This window comes from Anser cygnoides, chromosome 3 (assembly GCF_040182565.1).
Source record: "Anser cygnoides isolate HZ-2024a breed goose chromosome 3, Taihu_goose_T2T_genome, whole genome shotgun sequence".
Taxonomy (NCBI): Eukaryota; Metazoa; Chordata; class Aves; order Anseriformes; family Anatidae; genus Anser; species Anser cygnoides.
Genome location: NC_089875.1, coordinates 122,229,296 through 122,251,690, shown reverse-complemented (window position 1 = coordinate 122,251,690; position 22,395 = coordinate 122,229,296). Strand labels below are relative to the sequence as shown.

The window sequence follows — 22,395 nt, the reverse complement described above, 5'->3', positions numbered from 1 at the left end:
AGTTCTGACGTGCAGTGTGCGTGACCGGTTACCCAGATGTCAGAAAAACCTGCTTCGTGACGAGGGAATGCAGCGGGATGCAGGAACAGGCATGCTGAAGTCTTCTAGAAACTTCTCCTGTGTGGCGCTGGATTACTGTCCTGGCTTCCGCACCCCGGTCACGCGCGGGTAAATCAGGGGTAGTCCAGAGTGATGGGTGAGGCTGTGTTTTAGACCTTTGGCCAGCGAATAAAGTCTGAAGAACTTGGAGTGGCTTGAGGCAGTGCGGGGAAGGTGCAGGAGCTGTGTTTGCGTGTGTAACTGGGGCAGGGAGGGAAACGCTCACTGCCGAGGTAACCAGAGTCGGTCGAGGATTGACGGCCCTAAGTCGTGCTAAGGGAGACCTCGGGATGCCATCAGGAGGAACTTCCAGATGGCGCAGAAAGGAACTGGGAGGGATTCAGCACCGTTCAAGCCAGCCGTGAAACACCAGGCATCTTCACGGGGCGCCGCGGGACCCCCGAGGTTCTGCAGCACCGGGGCTCCCGCGGGGCAGCCGGAGCTCTGCGTGGGGCTGCGAAACGCTCCCGAGCAAAGCTGCACGGCACGGGGCCTGCCCCTCGGCCTTCTGCTCTGCTCTTCGCCCTCTTGCCGCTGTTTTCACCTGCGAGGAGGAGACACGAGATCAGAGCGGCCGGCCTCAGGGAGTGCTGGACCAGAGGCCGGGGCTCCCAGCCCAACGGAGCTGATGAGACTCAAGAGGAAACTTGGCAAGCCCTGCGTCTCAGGAGCTTTTCTACACTGATTTTGTGGGACGGGGGGGCTTTTGACTGACACCCTGTCCGTCAGCTGACCCGTGGCCAGAAATGTGACATGTCCTTAAACAAACTGAGGGCAGCTACAGCCAGCGCCTGCTGACAGGGCCGTGGGCGAGCCGGGTCTTCACCAGGCTTGGGGCTGGCGGCGCCTGCCCTCCACCCAGGCGTTCGCTGCGGCCTCAGAAACAGCTGAAAGGGAAGCGAGCTGAACTGGTGTAACTGGGGGATCTCCTCCGAGGTCACTGGTTTCTGAGCGAGGAAACACGGGTCAACTGGGGGACGTCATCTGAAGGCAGCTGGGCAGCGTCAGCTTAGGTCAGTTCAGCTTCACAGACACCTGTCGGTGCAGCTTGTACAAAAAGCGTCACTGAAAGTGTCTGTAAACGTACTCTGCTAGGTCTGTGTCCTCTGAAAGACACGTACAGAATGTGCAGTTACATCCTAGTTCTCACTTCGATGGCGTGCAAGTTTGGTTAGCCAAATCTCGTGCATCCCATCAAAGATCTCAGAATTAGATGGCAAAGTAGATGTCTTCAGTGATCTTTCACGGTCCGTTTTCGGCATCTTCCTTACAGAAATAGACAACTTAATGGTGCACTGACAGTACATCTCCTAGATTTATTTCTTGTACGCTTTGATGTAACGTTGCAGGAAGCATTACATGTGGTCAGTGAAGGGAGAGAGTGTTGTTCAGGCACTGATGCTGTTGCTCACAGTCCCGCCGAAGTGCTGTGAGAGCACTTCTTGTTCCCCATCGCTGCGCTCCACTGGGGCTCAGAAGTCTTTGGGACGCTGCCCTGAGATGAGACTTGGAAATAAAAGCTGCTTCTTTTGGACAAAAGTTCGGAGTTGTCAATAAAAATGCAAAGTTTAAAATTAACAAATTCCTACCGTGCCTTGATATCGGGTTTATTTATTGGGGTAAGATACCAGGCCCGCTGTGACTTACTGCTTTGCTGTTCAACAGATAACTAAGAAGGCAGAAAATGAAGCTGTGTGAGCCCCATTAAGCAGTCCAACGTCTTTCGTCTGTCCTGTTTTTTCTGAAAAATGTTCTTTAAAAAAAAAAATCTCATTTAAAGTAAAATCCAGAAGAGGAGCTTCAAGCCCTGAGTTTCTGTGGCTTACCGAAGCTTGCCTTTTTTGTTCTCTGAATGTTCAGCTGCGTCTGGGAGGGAAAGGGCCTTCCTGCTGCTGCCTCTCCTGCCACTCGTTGGAAACTGCACGTCCAGCAGTAGCGCTGTAATACAGGGCGGGTTGGGCCACGCACACCCGGCTAACAGATAAACCCCGTTGGTTCCTTTAGAGCTTGCCTCTGATACGCGCTCTCTTTGCAGGGACACAGCAGGGCAGGAACGATTTCACACCATCACCACCTCCTACTACAGAGGTGCCATGGGAATCATGCTGGTGTATGACATCACCAACGCCAAGAGCTTTGAAAACATCAGCAAGTGGCTCAGAAACATAGATGAGGTGAGTAAAGGCTGTACGATCCCGGCCCCAAGCTGCATGTGGTGACCTGCAGAGCATCTCATGAGTCCTACCGAGTGCACCTTACGCTTCTGTACTGGCCCAAGGTGTGGTGCGTGACTTAACGTGGGGTTTGGGTGCTGTTCTGAACCCGGCCCATCAAAGGAATAACACTTCAGGCTGTCCTGAACCTAGCCCACCTCCTGCCTTCCCCTCCTCAGCTCTCCCCGCAGCAGCAGGGAGGGTTGCACCACTGCACGGGGGCTGGCGGTGTCCAGATGTGTTAAATCCATGCACGAACAGACTTCGTTTCTGTGCTGGAGGATACTTGGAGGTAAGGAACACGCCTGTTGGTAACTGGGCAGCGCTGTTTCCAGGAGGAGCAGCCACCACAAGGTGGTGTGCAAAGGAACTGCGCTAAGCCATAAGCTGTGGAGCAGCTGTGGAATGATGTATCGCCTCTGTTACTAACCCGTTTTATTAGGATGGCTGCGTAGGTCTCAAGGATGATTAAATATGATCACCTCCACTCTGTTGTCTCCACCAAAACTGTTGTACAGATGCATTTGCAGCTTTATCATTGCTGTTAGAGGTGGTATTGCAAACTGCTCTTGTTGAATGCCAGCAACTTACTGAAACCTGCGTAGCCAGTTGTTGGTTTTGTTAGGGGAGTACCGAACAAGGCAAAATGGTTTTACCGCATTTTACCACACAAAGTTGGTAAAATTTCAAGTGAGGTCAAGTGAAGCAGAAAAAACTGATGTGGAAGCATTCAGTGCCCGGACCCCTAAGAGGTTGTTCTCAGGGAATTCCCAATTGTTAGAGAGCAGCACGACTGTTAGTTTTAACTTGTGTTATGGTGTCCTCTAACGGAATAAACCTTTGGGCTTCCAGCTTCGTTATTTGTTTGAAAGCATGAAGATGGCTCCATACAACTGAGTGTCAGCAGTGGGATGCTGTCAGGTACTGCTGCTCGAAGCACTGAGGCTGGTGAAAGGCTCTTGCAGAGCAAAAATGTTACTTCGGGATTGTAATTTTCCTAGCAGAGAAATGGGAAATTACACTGTTTATGAAAAGGCATGGATCGAGGTGGGCGTGGAAGTAAGAAGCGGGGAAGGAGTGGGGTAGGACAGGAAGGGACTCAGCAACAAGCCAAACGTAAGCTTGAAGCCAAGGCCTTTAGGTTTGTTGCTTTGTTTAAAAAAAGCCACGGTGTCCAGGATGTTGGGTAAGGATGTCATTCGTGCCATTGTGTGTGAGGTGGCGCGTGTTGGTGCTCGCCTCACGTTTTCAGACCCGTGTAGCACAAGCCCTGCGGCTCGCTTCAGGTGCGCCTGGACTCCGAGGTTCAGCCCCAGCACTCAGGCTGCTCGCTGAAACGCCTGGCGGGGGCTGTCCCCCCGTGTGCAGGGTTGCTGCAAGTGCCAGCAGCGAATGAAGCAGCTAAGCGCTTCTGTTTTACAAGGACCTAATATTGTCAAAGATACTCTCTCAATAATGAGAACTTTTGGTAGGAAAGCTGGTGTTCTGAGTTGCAGTTGAGCGCAAAGAGGCGCTTCTACAGGATACGTAAGCCCTGATTCTGAAATAACTGGGAAAACTAGAGACGTGTAACAACGTCACACCTTCATCCTTGCTAAATATGAAGTATTTAAAGGTGGCCAGTTCTGCAGAGGTGCACCACGCCGAGCACTTCTGCTTCAGGCCAGCAGGAGTTCACTGAGGTGTTCAAGTGCTCGGTTTTATGCACAGGGCTGGCTGTATTTGAGAGGTCTGCTGCTGGGTAAGCAGTTCTGTGGGCACGAAAAATCAACGTTTTTGGTGTCTTAATCTACACGGTGTCTTTGCCATCTGGTTGTTGTTACTCCTTATGACTTGAAGGGAAAAATCTGGGGGCGATTCTCCTGAGGAATGTGAAATGGGCTATTACTATAAGCAGGAGTGCTGGATGCATGAAGCTCTTCCCTCTGTAGTTGTGTTAGTAACTCTGCTGTAAAATAGCGTTATAGCTGTTGGAGTGAAAGTAAATTCAGATTAGACTTTCCAAGAAGCTTCTCATGTCAGGCTGCAAAGTACCTCAGTTATCCACTTAAGTGATGCTTCGTGCCGTGGCTGCTGGAGCTTCTCCGCTGGTCTGATGGGTATCCCTGGTGTGTTCTTGCCTTGTTATGGTGGATATTGGCAGTATTTCAATAACTGGACAGCTGAGGGATTTTTGTTCATACAGCATTCCTGGAGAAACCCGTTGGTAGTCTGTTTTGCCTTACGAGGCTGATTCCCTGCGTATGGGGTCCTGCTTCTCGTCGGATCTTGAGTGTTAGCGGTGCTCACTTCAGTTTTCCCTTTGTGACATAGTGTTGTGTGTGCACTTGGTAGAGAGTCAGTGCCGTTTCACTGCATGAGTTTGCCAACTTCCGCACGAAACACTTAGCAGACAGAGCTAAAGCACAAAGCTGACATGCAGTCGTGCTCCCATGATAGCGTGTTGCTGGAGACCTTAGATTTGCCTTTGTTATTTAACCCAGGAACTCCTCAAAAAAACAAACAAACAACAAAAAAAGTATTTTTTTCGTAACTTATAAACACCTTTTCTGTTGTTTAGCTTTGTAGTGGTTGAAAGCACCGTTGTGGTTGTTAGGGAGGCTTACCTGTCTACGGCAAAACTATCCAGACAATCCCTTAAATCCCAAAAAAGCAATAGTGTCGGCTGGAGCCATTGCAGTGCGTGGAGCTTGATTGTTGGCAGCTGTAGTTTTGGAATTCATTTTGTCCTCCGATGTTTTGGCCTTTGTAGCATTGTTTCTGTAAGTGTGTGTGTCTAGCACACGAAAAAACTAAGGCTTGGAAGTTCCAGGCAGGAAGCTGCTGCTTTTCCCATGTCACTGAATGCGACCCAACCAGGGTTTGCTAGGTGAATGCTGGTAGCTGGAAGAATCTGTGCTGCAAACCAGCACTTAATCCTTTTCAGAAAGGAAGACTTCACACTTAGACTACACAAATAAAAAGGAAGGGGAAGAATAACTGACGTTGGGATGGTGGCAGTCCTGTCTCAGGGCTGTTGTCGTTGTCTAATTCCACTTCCTGGATACATGAGCTCTTTAGTTTAAGGGTAGGGTCTGAAGAATGATTCCTGACAGTCTTTGTTAGGACTCAGGAAAGAGTTGGTCAGCTGGACGTGTGAGCGTTAGCCTGGACTTCAAACAGTGTGGAAATCCAAAAGTACAGTAGCTGTCTGCTGCTTGCTGGGGGAGATGTGTAAACCTGTCTGTTATCTCATTTTAGCATGCCAATGAAGATGTGGAGAGGATGCTGTTAGGAAACAAGTGTGACATGGAAGATAAAAGAGTTGTTCCTAAAGCAAAAGGTGAACAGGTAGGTGTGGACAAAAACTTGCTTATCCAAGTAAGCAAATCAGTGCCAAGACTTCCTGCCATTGTCGGGTGGTTTAAATGCCACGGCGGGGCATGCCAGGGAACAAACAAGATAGCTGGATTTGCTGCCTTGTAAGCCTAAGGAACGTTTTCCTGGAAGTTTAATTGTGAACAACTGCCGTGAATGGAGTGAGTTCAGCTGCAGTTCCTTCTGTTTTGGATAGCTAAAATTCTGCAAGCAACCTTTGTTAAGTTACTTGTCGTGCGACTGATTTGTGTGGTATCTGTCCTCTTACGTTCAGGCATCAGCTTGTAATTTAATACACTTTAACTGCTGTTTCTGATTTAAGTTCTGAATCTTCTTGTGTGACATTTTGCTTAGCTAGTACTTCTGATGCCTGCCACACTGAAAGAATATTACGTGCTCATAAATGTTACTAATCCCAAAGTTACAGCAGCATCAACCGAATAACACTACAATAACTCTAACCTTCTTTTTTCTTTTTTGGTTTAGATTGCTAGGGAGCATGGTATTAGGTTTTTCGAAACTAGTGCAAAAGCAAATATAAACATTGAGAAGGCATTCCTCACATTAGCAGAAGACATTCTTCGAAAGGTAGGTAATTACAGGATTTGTTCGGGAAAAAAATCCTAAAATGTCAGCGTCTGTTTCTTTTGATGTTCACCTGAATTGTTGTGGCTTTTTACTTTGGTATGCTAAGACAAACAAGTCCCTGAAGGAAGACTTGTACATCTAAGGCTTCTAAAGCTTGTTTGATGTTTCAGTATGGTGCTGGTACTATCTAGAGGGAGTAGCATACATCAAAGCACCAAGGAACTCCTAGTTGTTTGGTCCTTAAACTCACTTGTATCACACGCGTGCTTGCAGTTAAAACGTTTGAATTAATTTGGAAGAGAATTGTCCTTTCCCTGCCACCTTCATTCTTCCCTGCTTTGTGGAGAGGGAACGTGAATGTTTGTCACTTCCTGTCTCAGATGCCTGAAGTTATTTTAATCCCGAGGAGACCCAAGTCACTGGAATTCAGGGATGAGCCCTGGTGTTGCTTTTCTGTTTTGACTGTCCCTCCAGTCTCTGTGTGAGGTGGGCCACACGGTGTCCTCAGATTTCTCTTTTAAACAGACTGTGTCCCTCTGTAAAGCTACAGCCAAAGGATTTGACAACTCGCAGCAACAGAGAATCCATCGGAACCTCAGTAGACTCTTCTGGTGGCTGTACTTCAAAACTTACTGTTTTAAAACATGGACTTTATTTCTGGTGTGCCACAATATAGTTCACCGTATAGTTGTTGAATGCCGTGTGGACCTTTTTCCTCAAATAAAGGAATTCTGTCTTTTCCCCTCTTCTGCCCTGCCACGTTAGCATTTGCCTGTATTTTTCAGCTATGCCTTTAGCCATTTCTGTCAGTACCCAGTATTGTGTAAAAAGTCTTAAGTTTCTGCCGGGATTCTGAATGACTAGACCTGTCACTTCTACCTTGTTTCAGTGATTGCCTCTCTAACCCTCCGTGTTTCATTGGAAGCCTTGGCTGGCAGGTTAAATTGCAGCTGAGAGAAGAACGTGGATCACCAGGGCTTCCTGGTGGCTGGTTCTCCCTCCTGAAATGTACCATGAAGAGCGCTGTCTTTGCTGAGTCATGTACCCACAGCTTTGTATGCCCAGAGCTGCGAGATACCGCTGTACTTGTATCCCTGGTGTCTGTCATAAGTTGGGAATGCATCGGCTCCCAATAGCTGCCACTGTTTTGTTGCTGGATTGAGCTGAGCAGACATTCAGGAGGCTCCAGGGCTGATTTTCAGTTAGTTTGTGTACTCCTGTACCAAGGACTTGATTAAACCCTGTGCTGGCGTGTCCCTACGTGCGATCAGGTCACGTCTCCAGCACTGAAACTCTGAGAGCTCGAGAGGCGTGGGTTGGCCAACTCCAGCACGTGTGCTTTGTTCCTAAATGTTTACATATTTTTTCTGTGCTCCAGGTTAGCAGTAGGGACGGGATTATCTTCCCCCACGTGAATGCTATCGCTAACGTCGTCCGGGTTAATTGGTTGGAAATCTAGTGCAAGGTCACTGCTGAGTCTTTCCTCATCCCTTTTGAATACGCCTCTGCTCAACGCGCCGTGGTCGCAGCCCTAGTTCGGAGTTGTTTCTTAACCGGTTTTTGACGAGCTTTATGTGAGGGAGCGACTGAAAATCGTTGGCCTTTGGTGAACAGGAGGGTTCCTAGCCTAGTGGGTCCTGCTGCGCCTCCTGACCTTTACATTTTTACTTCGGGCCTCAGTGCATTTGTCTGAAGAACGGGGCAGGGTGGGCGATGGCTTGCTGTTGCAAGGCTGTGGGGTAGAGAATAGGAAAAGGAATGCGGGGACTAAAGTGCTGTATTCTCACGAATGTTTAGATTAGTTTCTAAACAGCTGAAAATAGATGCGAGCATCTGATCAAAACCACTGGACTTCAGGTTTTGTTTTGGTCAAACCAAGCTTACATCCCATGGTGCAGATGAGATGTTTTGCCTCGGAATCTGGTGTCCTGATTAACTGGAAGGCAGATGCTTTTTGCTTTGCCCTTTTTTTTCCTTATCCATAAATAAAATGACTCTGTCATTTTTAAGGTCATTAGCTCACATAATTTAACTTCAGCTTGTGTAAGTTGCACACTGTGATTTACTCCACCAAAGTCCGAGTGTCAGTTCTAAAAGCGGGATCTGGAAATAATTCTTGTTTACTTTGGAGCGGGCCTAGTTTGAAAGCTTTTCCCAGATTTCTAATCGCTGTTGATTTAAAACAACAGCCACAAAAAAAATCCTAAGACTGGTTTTGCACGCTTCTGCTGGCGAGGGAAGGAGGATTCCCTACATTTCTGTAGAGCTCTTTGTCCGTAGTTTATTTGGGATGTTATTTGGTGGTGTCAGTCCTTCTGTAAGCCTCTACCTCTTCAGCTCTGAACGCTCTTTTTCCGAATGTCTCAGGAGTTACCTAACCTTCTTGCTTGTCTCGTTGCAGACCCCTGTAAAAGAGCCCAACAGTGAAAATGTAGATATCAGCAGTGGAGGTGGGGTGACAGGCTGGAAGAGCAAGTGTTGCTGAACGTTCTCCTATATCACCAATCGCCATCCACCGCTCCTTTTTTCTCGCTGCAAAACAAACCACTCTGCCCGTTTTTAACCTTAAACCGATGTTTTGTTCCTCATCTTAACAAGCTCCTGTCTCCCTTTGTTTTTCTGTTTAGGACGGCTTGCGTACTATAATTTCCTCAACATGTATAGGAAAATCATCTCCGCGACTTCATTTTTTAATGTACCTGCTCAACTTACCACTACGTTTTGGTTGTATTATAGTCCCGTTCCTCCTGACATTAAAACATATAGCAATCATATTCAACTCTACTCTGCAAATTGTATAAGAATAAAAGTTAGAATTAACAATTTATTTTGTACAACAGTGGAATTTTCTGTCATGGATAATGTGCTTGAGTCACCATATTCTCTAGAAGCATCAGCAAAAGAGCCAGGAAAACACTCATTTTCGCCTTGAGTATGTGAATGGGGTTTATTTTGTCCTGTGCCTTATGTGGAAAGGAACTTTTATTTTCACTTTTGTTTCTCTTCTGGTGGAAGCATGTGCAGGAGACATACCATCCATACCTGATCATTTTAAAATACTGAACTCTTTTGTGATTGCTTTCTGTAATTGTTGGTGTAATGCATCGAGGACAAAGGGTGGTGCAAAAAATACTGCATTTAATCTGCTCTGTCTCCTTTTTGGTGATCTACCCATTCGGAACTGTTCCTGCTGCCATTTTTTTTCTCACTCGCAGCTCTTTCCTTTTGCCTGCATGCTGCTTTTATTTGCTTTCCTTCATGGTGTGATGTGTTAATTAAAAGGATGGCAACGTGGTATGTTTGCCAAAAATTTAATACAAAGCACTGATTTAGCTTTCAAGGTAAAATGTTGACGATACCTACTAATTTCCCTCTAGCCAATGTCAGTTCACTAGTATATCTTCTCTCCTCCTGCATAGCCATTGGGTTTTATGATATGGAAGAGTTATTTGCATGCACTAGTTTTCTATGGAGGGTGATGTGGTTGTCTACTTTATGTGTATGAATATAACATGCGATTCCCAAACTGACAGCAGTTAACATGAACTTTTAAGTTCTGTCTCTCACTGTTAGCCGCTCCAACAAGATGTTCGGTAGCCTAGCAAGAGGCTGAGTAAAACTAGATTAAAAAAGAAAAAAGAAAAAAAAAAAGGAAGAAAAAAAAGTCGGCAGTTTAATTTATTACCTCCCTGAAAACTTTCCACTTTCCAGTGTTACAAGCTCCGAGTCATTCGTGCTGCGGTCAGTCTTGGCTCGCTCCCGGGGCACGGGCTCGCGGGCTGTGCCGCCGCGTCCCCGCCAGGCACCCGCGCTCGCGCACTGCAGTGGCTTCGGGTTTGAAAGGAAGGGGGTTAACGACTGCCAGCCCGGCTTTGTAGGCTGCTCCCGCTGAACCGGGCCTTCGGGCTGCAGGAGCAGCCGTGCGTTCACTTGCCTCGCATTTAAAACACGGCGCAGGAGAGCTGCTCCAGCCAAGGACAAAAAGATGTTCCCAACAGCCGCTTCCCCCGAGCCTCGCGTTCTTTGAAGCTGGACGAGCTCGCGCCTCACTCTTGTCCGCTTGGGTTTTGGACTTTCTCCAGTAAATAAAGTAGTAACTAACGCTGATTTAATTTTAATGAAATGACGGTGTTTTAACATTGGAATTCTAGTTTTGAACCGCTTCCCGTGTAGTAACTCGGCCGGCGTGTCTCCCTTTTCCCCGTGGTTTGGCATTTTGTCTCTGTGTTCGCCCTTCCCAGCCGTGTGGCTGTTGGCCAGGCGGGCCCGGGACCCCCGTGGGCAGACGGGCACAGGTCGGTCCCCCCGCGCTGCGCCTGGTGGCCAGCACTGTAAATAGCGGCCGGCTACCTTCTGGTTAAACCTGCACTTTTCAACGTTATCAAAAAGGGAAAATGGAAAAATAGACATCATTTTTTTTCTTTTTGTATAATCTTTGTTTTAAAACGTGAGCTTTTTATTTGCTGCCGGGGGCTTGGCTCCTTCTGTGTAAATCTGTCGGGGTCGTCTGTAGGCGCTGCGCTCGTAGTGCCCGGCCAGGGGAGCGCAGCCCCCTCCCTACGCAGTCAGCACGCGCAGACAGGTCTAGGTGGTCCTCTTCTGTTCGTATGAAAACATGACTTTTAACCGTGTGGCTTTGTTTTGTTTTGGGAGTGCAAGGCCCAGCTGAGGAGGAGTGAGCACCAAGAGTCAATTCTGATGCTAAAAAAGTAATAATAATCGTGTTGGAGGAATCTGCAGTAACTTTATTTCTGCTGGTATCTAAATTTACCGCTCGCTAGCCAACTAACTGCTTGTGGCACCTGCGTGTGGAAGCCCCCCCGGCCCCGGGTGGGGATTGAAGCCGAATCCTGCCCGGACCCCCCCGGAGCCCCTCGAGCCGCCCGGGTGCCGTCGCGCTGGATCCAGCCGTGCCAGCAGCCGCGGGCTGTCGCGTCCCCGGCCGGCAGCGGAACCCCCAGTGCTACCTTTTGTCATGGCAAAATGTAACTTAATTAAATTGGTAATGATGAACTAAACCCCGAGGTTGGATCTATTGTATAAGCGTGTTACCTGCTTTGTACTTGGCACGTCGGTGTGGCCGGGGCGGTGCGGGGCGGCGCGGGGCGAGGTGGAAGCCGCGCTTCGTACGATCGGACTTGGATGGTGGAAAAAACAGCATCGACTTCAGGTCTAGGATTAATTCCCATGCCTACAATTTTTTACTTAATCTTTTAATATTTTTGCTACTCCACTCTGGCTTTTTATTTAAAACACATTCTTTTGTACCACTTACTGTATCAAATTGTATAAAAGATCACTGTCCCATTCTTGGTCATACCAAGAGCAAATAAAAGCTTTTATAAACTTGCACTGGTTACTTCCTGGGCCCCTTACCGGCGCCTTCCCCCTGTCCCCGTGGGGCTCTGGGTGCGCAGAGCTTCGCAGCCCGTGCTGGCTGCGGCCACTCGGCTGCCTTAACGAACCGATCGGAGCTGGTCCCTGCTGTAAGGAACCGAGTTTTGACACAGCCATTACTTGGTTTTTCACGTAGGAAGTGTCAGCTGCTTCTCGAGGCTGGGGGCGGGCTGGTGGGGCTGTCCTGGGGGCAAGCCTGCGGCCCCCAACTCCTCAGCGAGGTGGCGGGGAGCTTTCGGAAACCCGTGGGACGGGGGCAGCCTCCCTGCCTGCCCGTGGCTGTGGCCGTGCGGGTGGGTTTCCACCCTGGGGGAGCTGCACGTGCCTCCCAGGAGCTGCTTGCTGCAGCTTCTCCGTGCTCGATGTCACCACTAACCCGCGTCCCCTGTCCTGGTGGAGGCACCCTGGGGCCCGCTGGCCACGCTCGTGGTCTAGAATTTTGGGTAGACCTGTGTGGAGCCAGGAGTTGGACTCGATGATCCTTGTGGGTCCCTTCCAACCCAGGATATTCTGTGATTCTGTGATTCTTTGTGTTCGCCAGCCCCATCTCTGCCAGCTCTGTGTCCCCTGAGCTGCGGGGAGCGGGTGCCCCAAGCCCCCTGCAGGCCCAGGGCCGTGCCCAGGTTGGGGGCATTGCCTGTCCCTGTCCCTGTCCCTGTCCCCGTCCCCCTGGCGCAGCGGGGCCGCACTTGGCCTTGTTGCTTCCCGCTGCCGTGGTGTCGGTAACCGGAGGGGGCTTTGTGCTGCTGCCGAGGCTGTCACAGCCAGGGCCGCAGCCTCGGGTGCCCGTCGGTGCCACCATCACGGTGCCACCATCACGGTGCCACCCACAGGGAGGTGGCAGCTCCCAGCCCGGCCCCACGTGTCCCAGTGGGGCCAGATGTGATGAGTGGGGACGTGGTGGCAGAGCCCAGCGTGCGGTGGCGTGGCCGCAGCACCGGGCACCGACCCGTCCGTGCTCGCTGCTCCCCCTGCTCCTCTGGGCTCCCCGTCCCAAATCCCCAAGGGTAAGGGCTGGGGGAGCGGCGCCTTGAGCCCCGAGGTGCTGTAGGAGCCCCCCAACCCCACATCGACCATGAGCACGTCCCCAGCGCCCGGGGACCTTCCCCTGGTGTCCCCAGCTGGGGTGGCCATGAGCCACCGCTTGGTGTCGGTGCCGTCCACACGTGTCCTGGGGGAGAGGGGCCCAGTGGGGGGGGGGGGGACCTGGGGGTGCTCCTGTGGCTTTTGGGGTCCTCTGGGACATCCCCAGCCGGACTCAGGAGGATGCAGCACCCCCAGGCACCCCAAAACTGCCCTGGGGGTGCCCAAGGCCGGGCTGGATGGGGCTGGGGGCAGCCTGGGCTGGGGGCAGGGGTCGTGCCCATGGCAGGGGTGGCACCGGGGGGGGCTCTGAGGACCCCCAAACCCCTCTGTGAGCCCCCCCTGCAGCTGCGTCCCATGGCTGCGGGGGCACCGGGGGGGTGCTGACCTGACCCCCCCCCCCCCCCCCGGCCCGGACCCCGCATGCACCCCCCCCCCCAAATAAATAAAATAACTATCCGAACCTCATTCCTCCCACACCTTCTCACCCAGCTCGGGGGGGGGCTTCACCCCACATCCCCCCCCCCTCACCCTCAAATCCGGGGGGAAACCAGGCGGGGGGGGGGGGGGGGCTCCGCAGCCCCCCGGGAGCCCTCAGGGGCCGGGCAAAGGCTGAGCCCCGCCGCGGGGGCGGCTCCCGGCTGCCCCCCCCACCCCCCCCCCACCGCCGTCGTCCTCCCCCCCCCCCTTTTCCCCTTCCCCCTGCCCCGGCTCCGGTGCCGGTGGCGGCGGCGATGGAGCCCGGCGCTGCCGCCGCCCCCCCCCGCGGCCCGGGGCCGGCCTGAGGCGGCGGCGATGCGGCGGCGATGGAGAAGCTGGCGGCGGGGCTGGCCCGGCTCCGCTGGAGCCCCGCGGCGCTGCCCCTGGACGCGATCGTCAGCAAGTGCCGGCTGCCCACGCTGGTCTGCCTGGGGCAGGGTGAGCGGGGCCGGGGGGCAGGGGGACGGGGACGGGGGCAGGGGGACGGGGGCAGAGGGATGGGGGCAGAGGGACGGGGAGGGGGGCAGAGGGATGGGGGCAGAGGGGCAGGGACCGAGGGATGGGGATGGGGGCAGAGGGATGGGGGCAGGGGGACGGGGAGGGGGGCAGGGGGATGGGGAGGGGGGCAGAGGGACAGGGAGGGGGGCAGAGGGATGGGGGCAGAGGGACGGGGACAGAGGGACGGGGAGTAGGGGGTGCAGGGGATGGGGACAGGAACAGAGGGATGGGGACAGAGGGACGGGGACAGAGGGACGGGGACAGAGGGATGGGGACAGAGGGATGGGGGCAGAGGGACGGGGAGGGGGGCAGAGGGATGGGGACAGGGGCCAGGGGGAGCAGGGGCTGGGGACAGGGGATGGGGAGAGAGGGACGGGGAGTAGGGGGTGCAGGGGATGGGGACAGGAACAGAGGGATGGGGACAGAGGGATGGGGACAGAGGGACGGGGACAGAGGGATGGGGGCAGAGGGACGGGGAGGGGGGCAGAGGGATGGGGACAGGGGCCAGGGGGTGCAGGGGATGGGGACAGGAACAGGGGGATGGGGACAGAGGGACACGGACAGGGAGAGGGGCTGGGGGGGGCAGGGGATGGAGGCAGAGGGATGGGGATGGAGACGGGGACAGGGACAGAGGGACAGGGACAGGGATCAGGAAAGGGATGGGAAGAATGGGGGGGGGTGCAGGGGACAGGGCTGGGGACAGAGGGACAGGGACAGAGGGAAGGGGCAGGGATGGGAAGCTTGGGGGATGAAGAGGGCAGGGACACAGAAAGAGGGACAGGGAAAGAGAGACAGGGACAGAGGGGCAGGGACAGAGGGACAGGGACAGAGGGATGGGAGTGAGGCAGGGCTGGAGGGGCTGGGGATGGACGTGGGGACAGGGACAGAGGGAGGAGGGACGGAGCGGTGGAAGGAGGTGAGGCAGGGATGGAGGGGACAGGGAGCAGGGGAGGGCTGGGAGAGGGGGGTCGGGGGGGGGGCGACAGAGGGGGCAGGGAGAGCGGGATGGGGAGCTGGGGGGGCTGGGGGGGGCTGGGGAAAGAGGGGCTGGGAGGGAGGAAGGGCTGCAGCGGATGGGGACGGACGGAGGGACTGGGACAGACAGGGACGGGGATGGAGCAGGCAGGGCGATGGGGGGGCTGGGGAGGAGGGGAGGGCAGGGGGCTGGGGGGGGCTGGGGGGGGGAGGCTGGGAGGGGTGGGACAGGGACGGGGCCGAAGGGCACGAGGGGTGATGAAGGCCAGAGGCGTGAGGAGGAGGAGGGCGGCTGGAGGCCGGGTGACCGCCCCCTCCCCACCAGTGGCAGTGGGGACCCCACTGCACCCCCAAATTCCCTCCTCCCCTGCAGCCCCACGGTTTGGGGGGGGGGGCTCCCACCTTTTGGGGTGCCCGGGGTGGGGGGGGGTCCCAGCGGTGCCTCCCCCCTCCCCAGGCACAGGCTGGGGGGGGGCACAAAGGGGCCGCCTGCGCGGGGCTGCCGGGCCAGCGCCGGCCTTTGCCCATTTCCCTGGTAACTGTTGCTGAGATTTCGGGATGGAGGCGCCCGGCACGGCCACGGAACCCCCCCCGCCTGCACCCCCCTGCTCGGGGATGGCGGCACAGAGCCCCTCAGCCCCCCCCCCCCCAGCACATCCCTGGTGGTCCCCAGACGTGGAGCAGGCTCAGACCCGGACCCCCCCCCCCCAACCTTGCCCTGGGGTGCTGGCGATGGCCCCGGCTCGGGCTTGCATTTTTGGATGCGTTCCTCGCCCCTCGGTCTGGCCCCACTGTCCTGAGAGCTGGGGGGGGGGGGGGGGGCTCTAAGGGGTGAGGGTGGCCGGGGGGTCTCCGGGGGGGTCTCCAGGGGTGCCTGGGGGTGCCCAGGGGTTGACACAGCGGGGCTGTGGCTCAGGAGGGCAGCTTCTGCCTGGTGCTCAGGTCAGCGCCTCGGGATGTGGGGGCGCGAGGAGCTGAAAGTGGGCTGCGGGGGGGGGGGGGGCCTGGCTGTGCTGACCCCAACCAGGGACAGGGACGGGGACAGGGACGGGGACACCTGGGTGTGAGCACGGCGGTGCAGGGCTGTGCACGGCTGTGGGTGCGTGCGGGGAGCCACGCAGGGCATGCAGCCGGGGGGGGGGGGGGGGGGGCACAGCCAGGAGCACCCTGCCCCGTTGCACGGTGTAGGGGCAGAGCGGGGTGTCAGGGGACAGGCTGAGCACCCCTGGAGCAGGACACGTCCCGTTCCCCCCCCCCCCCCCCCCCCCCCCCCCCAAAGGACTCGCTGCGCCCCTCCGGAGCCGGCTGCAGCCTGGGGGGGTGCCGGGCCCCCCCCGAGCTGCCTCACCCCGGCCTGCAGCGCGGCCCCGTGTCAATAAAGTTGTTGTTCGGCCGCTGCCGCAGCCTTTCAAGAGGGACAAAGAAAATTGTTTCCAGGGCAACTGGCGGCTCTTGGCAGCGGGCACCTGCTCGCCCATCGCCCGGCGCCCGGGGCCCCCCCCCCCCCCCCCCAAACCCGCACCCCCTCGGGGCTCCCCCCGCGGCCGTCCCCAAGCCTGGGGCTCGCCGTCCCCGTGGCCGTGCTGCTCCCCCCCGTCCCCCCCAGCCCCAGAAGCGGAGCTGAGCAGGGGGGGGGCCCTGAGCGTGTTTTAGGCCTTGGCATTGCCGCGCTCTCTTTTGGGGGGGGCCGTGTTGCACACCTGGGGGGGGGGTGGGATTGAGAGCAGCTCGCGGGGGTCAGGGGCTCGGCCCCCAGCTTTGGGACAGGAGCTCCCGAGGCCCTGGCAGGGAGGGAGGTGGGGGCTGGGGGGGCTGGGGGGGGGGCACACAGGGGCTGGGGGCTGGAAAGGGCCCTGGGGAGCCTGGGGGAGGCCGGAGGCAAAGGCGGGAGCTGGGTCCTGGCAGCCTCGGCCCCCCCCCCCCCCCCACCCCGGGGCTGGTGGCACATGGGGTGTGGGGGGGACACCAGCAGGACCTGGCTGGGGACCGGTGCTGGGTGCTGCAAAGCAAGGGGGGGGGGAGTGGGGAGCAGTTCTGCTGTCCTGGGGGGGGCTGGCACCCACGGGTGGGCTCCCCAGAGCTGTGTCCCCCACTGGGCTCCCCCCCCCCCCCAGGGGCTCAGCCCGTCCCCGTCCCCCCGCAGGGGAGTCGGTGGAGGGGGTGAGCGCCCAGGACGTGCTCCTGATCCACTCCTGCCGCCAGTGGACGACGGTGACGGCCCACAGCCTGGAGGAAGGGCACTACGTCATCGGCCCCAAAATCGACATCCCCCTGCAGTACCCAGGTGGGGACAGGGGCCGCGGGGCAGGGGGCCGGGTGGGCTGAGCCCCCCCCGGGAGGAACTGGGGCTGGGGGGGCTCCAGTTGGGGTCCCCATGGCATGGGGGGGGTGACCTGAGCCAGTTGGGGGCGAGGAGCTGCTCTGCTGGGGCTGCCGACGGTGCGGGTGGCACCCAGCCCGGCACGGGGGTGAGGAGGGATGGGGGGGGGGGGCGACTGGGGTGGGGTGGGGATGGAGACAGGGACATGGACGGGGATGGGAATGGGGATGGGACACAGCAGGGAATGGAGACAGGGATGGGATGGGATGGAATAGGGATGGGGATGGAGACGGGGATGGGATGGGGACGGGGATGGGATGGGGACTGGTAAGGAACGGGGCCGGGACGGCGATGGGGACAGGCCGGGGCTGCTGTAGCAGACGAAGGTGCTGAGCTCACCGCGGCCGCCGTAGCGAGGGCCCTTAATGACCACTCCTAAGTGCTCGCCATGGCGGCAACGAGTCCTGCTAATAAATAAATAATGGGAAGTGGAGCGGGGGAGGGGCAGATCGCCCATCCCAAGGGGGGTCAGGGCTGGGGGGGGGGGGGGGCACGCAGCGTGTTAACCGGCTCGGTGGGGCGCAGGGCAGCTCCTGCCACGGTCCCTGTCCCTTTGCTCGGGCGCCACGGCCCCGTCCTCCCCCAGCTTTTTGTGTCCCCTCTGCGCTGGCCCGGAGCAGAGCAGCCCCGCGCCGCGGCGCCGAGTTAATATTCCCATCAGGTCCCGTCCCCGCCACGCTCGCGCTAATGAAGGCAGAGTTTTGCTCCTGAATGCAGCCCTCCGGCTGCCTGGCTGCGCCTGGCCCCCCGCACACCGCTCTCTGTGGGGCTGGGGGCAGCTGGGGGGGGGGCAGGAAGCCTCCGGGAGCCGCTCCCTCCATCCTTGGGGCATTTTTGTGGTCGCTTTGGGGTGTTCTCTGCCCCTATGGGGGTGCTGCAGGGGCACCGCTGGGGAGCTTGGTGCCCCCGGAGGTTTGCTTCGGGAGGAGAGAGCTCGGGATGGGCCCCAAATGGGATGGGGACTCCAGGCTGGGCTCATCAGCTGCTGATGGGCCCCAATGAACCGTGCCAGGGTGGCTGCGGGTCACCAGGGCCGGGGGGGGGCCCCCTGTGGGCCCCTCTGACTGCTCCGGGGCTGGGTGTCCCCTGCAGGGAAGTTCAAGCTGCTGGACCAGGACCGGGACATCCGCGAGCCCGTGCAATATTTCAACAGCGTGGAGGAGGTGGCCAGCATCTTCCCCGACCGCGTCTTCGTCATGGAGGCCATCACCTTCAGCGTGAAGGTTGGCGTGGTCACTGCGGGGCGGGGTGGGGGGACAGCAGGGAATGGTAGGGGGACGTCGGGGGCATTGGGGGACCATGGTGGGGCAGCAGCCGAACATCAGAGCATGGTGGTGAGGCAGCAGGGGTGGCGGTGGTACAGGAGGTGGTGGTGGGACATCAGGAGGTGCTGGTGGGACACCAGGAGGTGGTGGTGGGACATCAGGAGGTGCTGGTGGGACACCAGGAGGTGGCGGTGGGACATCAGGAGGTGCTGGTGGGACACCAGGAGGTGGCGGTGGGACACCAGGAGGTGCTGGTGGGACATCAGGAGGTGGTGGTGGGACATCAGGAGTTGGCAGTGGGACACCAGGAGGTGATGGTGGGACACCAGGAGGTGGTGGTGGGGCATCAGGAGGTGGCGGTGGGACACCAGGAGGTGGCGGTGGGACACCAGGAGGTGCTGGTGGGACACCAGGAGGTGGTGGTGGGACACCAGGAGGTGCTGGTGGGACACCAGGAGGTGGCGGTGGGACATCAGGAGGTGGCGGTGGGACACCAGGAGGTGGCGGTGGGACACCAGGAGGTGCTGGTGGGACATCAGGAGGTGGTGGTGGGACACCAGGACTTGGCAGTGGGACATCAGGAGGTGGTGGTGGGACACCAGGACTTGGCAGTGGGACATCAGGAGGTGCTGGTGGGACACCAGGAGGTGGCGGTGGGACACCAGGAGTTGGCGGTGGGACACCAGGAGGTGGTGGTGGGACATCAGGAGGTGGTGGTGGGACAACAGGAGGTGGCGGTGGAACACTACAGGATGGTGGTGGGACCTCAGGGTTGGGGGTGGGAGGTAAGGGGAAGGCAGCGGGACACCAGGGGGTGGCCGGTGGTGGGACACCAGGGGACGGTGACGGGGCACTGGGTGCCTGCTCAGCCACCGTCCGCCCCTGCGCAGGTGGTGTCGGGGGAGTTCAGCGAGGACAGCGAGGTGTACAACTTCACGCTGCACGCCGGGGACGAGCTGACGCTGATGGGCCAGGCGGAGATCCTCTGCGCCAAGACGGTGAAGGAGAAGTCGCGCTTCAACACCCTCCTGCGGAAGCTGGGCAAGGCGGCGCCGGCGGCGGGGGCCAAGCAGGTGAAGGGCAAGATGCCCTGCCTGATCTGCATGAACCACCGCACCAACGAGAGCCTCAGCCTGCCCTTCCAGTGCAAGGGCCGCTTCAGCACCCGCAGCCCCCTCGAGCTGCGGCTCCAGGAGGGCGAGCACACCATCCGCAGCATCATCGAGAAGGTGCGGCTGCCCGTCAACGTGGCCGTGCCCAGCCGCCCGGCGCGCAACCCCTACGACCTGCACGCCATCCGCGAGGGGCACTGCTACAAGCTGGTCAGCATCATCTCCAAGACGGTGGTGCTGTGCTGCATCCTGCGCCGGGACCAGCTGGTCCCCTTCCACTTCCTCCTGCTGGCCGACATGCCGCGCTTCCAGCTGCCCGAGGGGCTGCTCGGGGGGGACCCCCAGCTGGAGAAGCTGCTGCGGGACAGCGCCGCGTACTGCCACGAGCGCTTCAACCCCGACGAGTACTCGCGGGCGGTGCGGGAGGCCAAGCCCGACTTTTCGGAGGAGTGCGCCAGCCCCCGGCGCTTGAGGCTCTGCCTGCCGGGCTGCGCCCGCGAGGAGCTCAGCCAGCCCCTGCAGCGCCTCTCGCTCTGCTTCTACGGCGGGGGGCTGCCCCGCGCCCCCCAGGACGCAGCTGCCCGCTGCCAGGACCCGCCGGGCGCCGGTACGGGGACACCACGCCATCAGCCGCCGCTGCCCGACTTCGCCGACCCCGAGAGGGAATACATGACGCCCGACTGGGCCGAGCCCGAGTTCAGGACTCAGGAGCCGCTGGAGATCCCCTACGAGGAACTCTGGAGCAACCAGGGCCTGGAGAGCTTCTCCTCGCCCGGCGGCACGGGGCGGCCGGACCTCGTCACCTTCGGGGCCGCGTCCCCGCTGGGCTCCCCGCGCCGCCCCGGCGTGCCCAGGGACGAGCCCCTGGGGGACGCGCCACCCCCGGTGCCACCCAAATCGGAGGCGGTAAGAGCTGGGGGGCGGCCCCGGGGCTGGGGGGGCCCAGCGGTGTCCCCACGCTGGGGGCACGGGGTGCGCCCACCGCGACCTGCTGTTGGGTTGGGGGGGTCCCGGGGCAGTGTCGGCCCTGCCACGACGGGGCCCTGACGGCGCTCGCCCCGTTGCAGGTGAAGGAGGAGTGCCGGCTGCTGAACGCGCCCCCTGTGCCGCCCCGGGGCGGCCGCCCCCCAGCACCCCGCAGCCCCCCAGGCCCCCTGCGCTTCCCGAAGCTGGCTCCGGCTCCCTCGCCCAGCCCCAGCCTCTCCTACTACTCCTCGGGGCTCCATGACGGGTGAGTGGCTCTGGGACGCGGGGTGGCCCCCCCCGGGACGGGATGTCCCCCGCACCGCGAGGTTTGGGGGGGGGGGACACAGCGTGGCCCTGGGGTGACGCTCGCCTTCCTCCGTCAGGTTGGTCCCGCGGAGCGGCAGCGGCTCGCCCTCGCCCGACGCCTACTCCCTGTACTGCTACCCCTGCGCCTGGGGCGACTGCAAGGCCGGGGACCCCCCCGGTCGCCCGCTGCCCCCCGCCGCCCAGCCCGGCCCCACCGCCTGGTCGGACCCCTGGGCCTACGCCGAGGCGGGGGCCGGGGGGGGCAGCGGCCGCTCCACCCCGCTGCCGGCAGCCGAGCCCCCCCTGAAACCCTTCCGCAGCTGCCCCCGCCTCAAGCCCCCGCACCCCCAAAAACGCTTCGCGCCCTTCGGGGCGCTCAACCCCTTCGCCGGCCCGGCCGAGTGGCCGGAGAGCCCGGAGTGGCCCAAGCCGCCTTCGGCCCCGGCTGCTCCCTCTTCCTCCTCCTCGCCTGAACCCTTCGCCCCCTTCGAGGGGCCGGATCCGACGGCCCCCCCCCGCCCCCCCAAGGGTTTTGAGGGGGACAGCATCGTCATCCGCGGGGCGGCCCCGCTCTCGCCCGCCGTCCTGCGCGGGGCCGAAGGCGGCGTTGCCCGCCTCTACCTGGCGCAGGGCGTCATCGAGGTGCCGCCGGCGGCGCGGGGCGAGGGGGGGGCCCCGCCGGCTGCCCCCCGGCCCAGCGGGGACGGCTCGCCCTGGCTGCCCCCCGCCGACCTCTCGGCCCTCTCGGTGGAGGAGGTCTCCAAGTGCCTGCGCTTCATCGGCCTCTCCGAGGACGTCGTCAGCTTCTTCGCGCGGGAGCGCATCGACGGCAGCATCTTCGTGCAGCTCAGCGAGGAGATCCTGGCCGACGACTTCCGCCTCACCAAGCTCCAGGTGAAGAAAATCATGCAGTTCATCAAGGGCTGGCGCCCCAAGATCTAGCCGGGTGATGGGGTACCCCCAGCCCCAGCCACGCAGTGCCTCTCCCCGCTCTGGCTGCGGGGTTTCCTCCTCCCCCGGAGCTCGGCCCCACTGCCTGGGGCTCCCCCCTTTCTGTTTTAACACGGGACAGTAATTTTGGCCTCAACAGGCTGGAAAATATCGGAGTTTGCATTGACTGCTTTAACTTAATCCTTGTGGATTAGTGTAATAAACGTACGGGAGAGAACAAGCTGCCGGAGAAGCCCCTTGCTCGGGGAGGAGGGGGACAGGGGCTTGGCCTGGGGGCCCGAGGGGTGGCACAGGGAAAGCAGAGCCGCTCCGGGCAAGGCTCGGAGCCCACGCACACAGCTCCTGTGCAGCCCCCAGAGCAGGGCACGGGTCCAGGGGGCCGCTGCCTCCCCCCCCAGGGAGGGCTGAAGGCTGCTCGCCAGCCCTGCAAGCAGGCAGCTGCCTCCCCCAGGGCAGCAGAGGCAGGCTGAGAGGACGTCTCGGCCAAGTTTTGCGCTGCCGGCTTTGAGAAACGAGCACAAACGCGACGTGGAAAGAGCAGCATCGCCGCGCGAGCACCCTGCTGGTGCCGGGGGACAGGCAGGGCACCGCGGCGAGGCAGGGAGGTGGAGGCCAGGCCGGCTCTGAAATTAGCGACAGGTGCGCGGAGATTTAAAGCCTTTTAGTTTAAATTGAGCTCTCCCCACGGGGGGACCCTTCTGGCCTTTGGCTGCTTGATTTGCAAT

General features: G+C 59.0%; 2 protein-coding genes across 2 annotated transcripts; both read left to right on the top strand.

The window, feature by feature from the left end:
• The first annotated feature begins 2,111 nt into the window (after positions 1-2,111).
• On the top strand, positions 2,112-11,607 carry LOC136790571 (ras-related protein Rab-10-like). The gene is made up of 4 exons (XM_066995218.1): positions 2,112-2,273; positions 5,553-5,642; positions 6,156-6,257; positions 8,659-11,607. Exons 1-4 carry the CDS (start codon positions 2,193-2,195, stop codon positions 8,740-8,742), a joined length of 357 nt encoding a protein of 118 aa, XP_066851319.1. The 5' UTR covers positions 2,112-2,192; the 3' UTR covers positions 8,743-11,607.
• A 1,842-nt stretch (positions 11,608-13,449) lies between these two features.
• LOC106048384 (GRB2-associated and regulator of MAPK protein 2) lies at positions 13,450-21,879 on the top strand. Its single transcript, XM_066995217.1, has 6 exons — positions 13,450-13,655; positions 16,834-16,974; positions 18,163-18,293; positions 19,226-20,353; positions 20,515-20,678; positions 20,797-21,879. The coding sequence occupies exons 1-6, from the start codon at positions 13,544-13,546 to the stop codon at positions 21,659-21,661; spliced, it is 2,541 nt and encodes an 846-aa protein (XP_066851318.1). The 5' UTR covers positions 13,450-13,543; the 3' UTR covers positions 21,662-21,879.
• Positions 21,880-22,395: the final 516 nt, after the last annotated feature.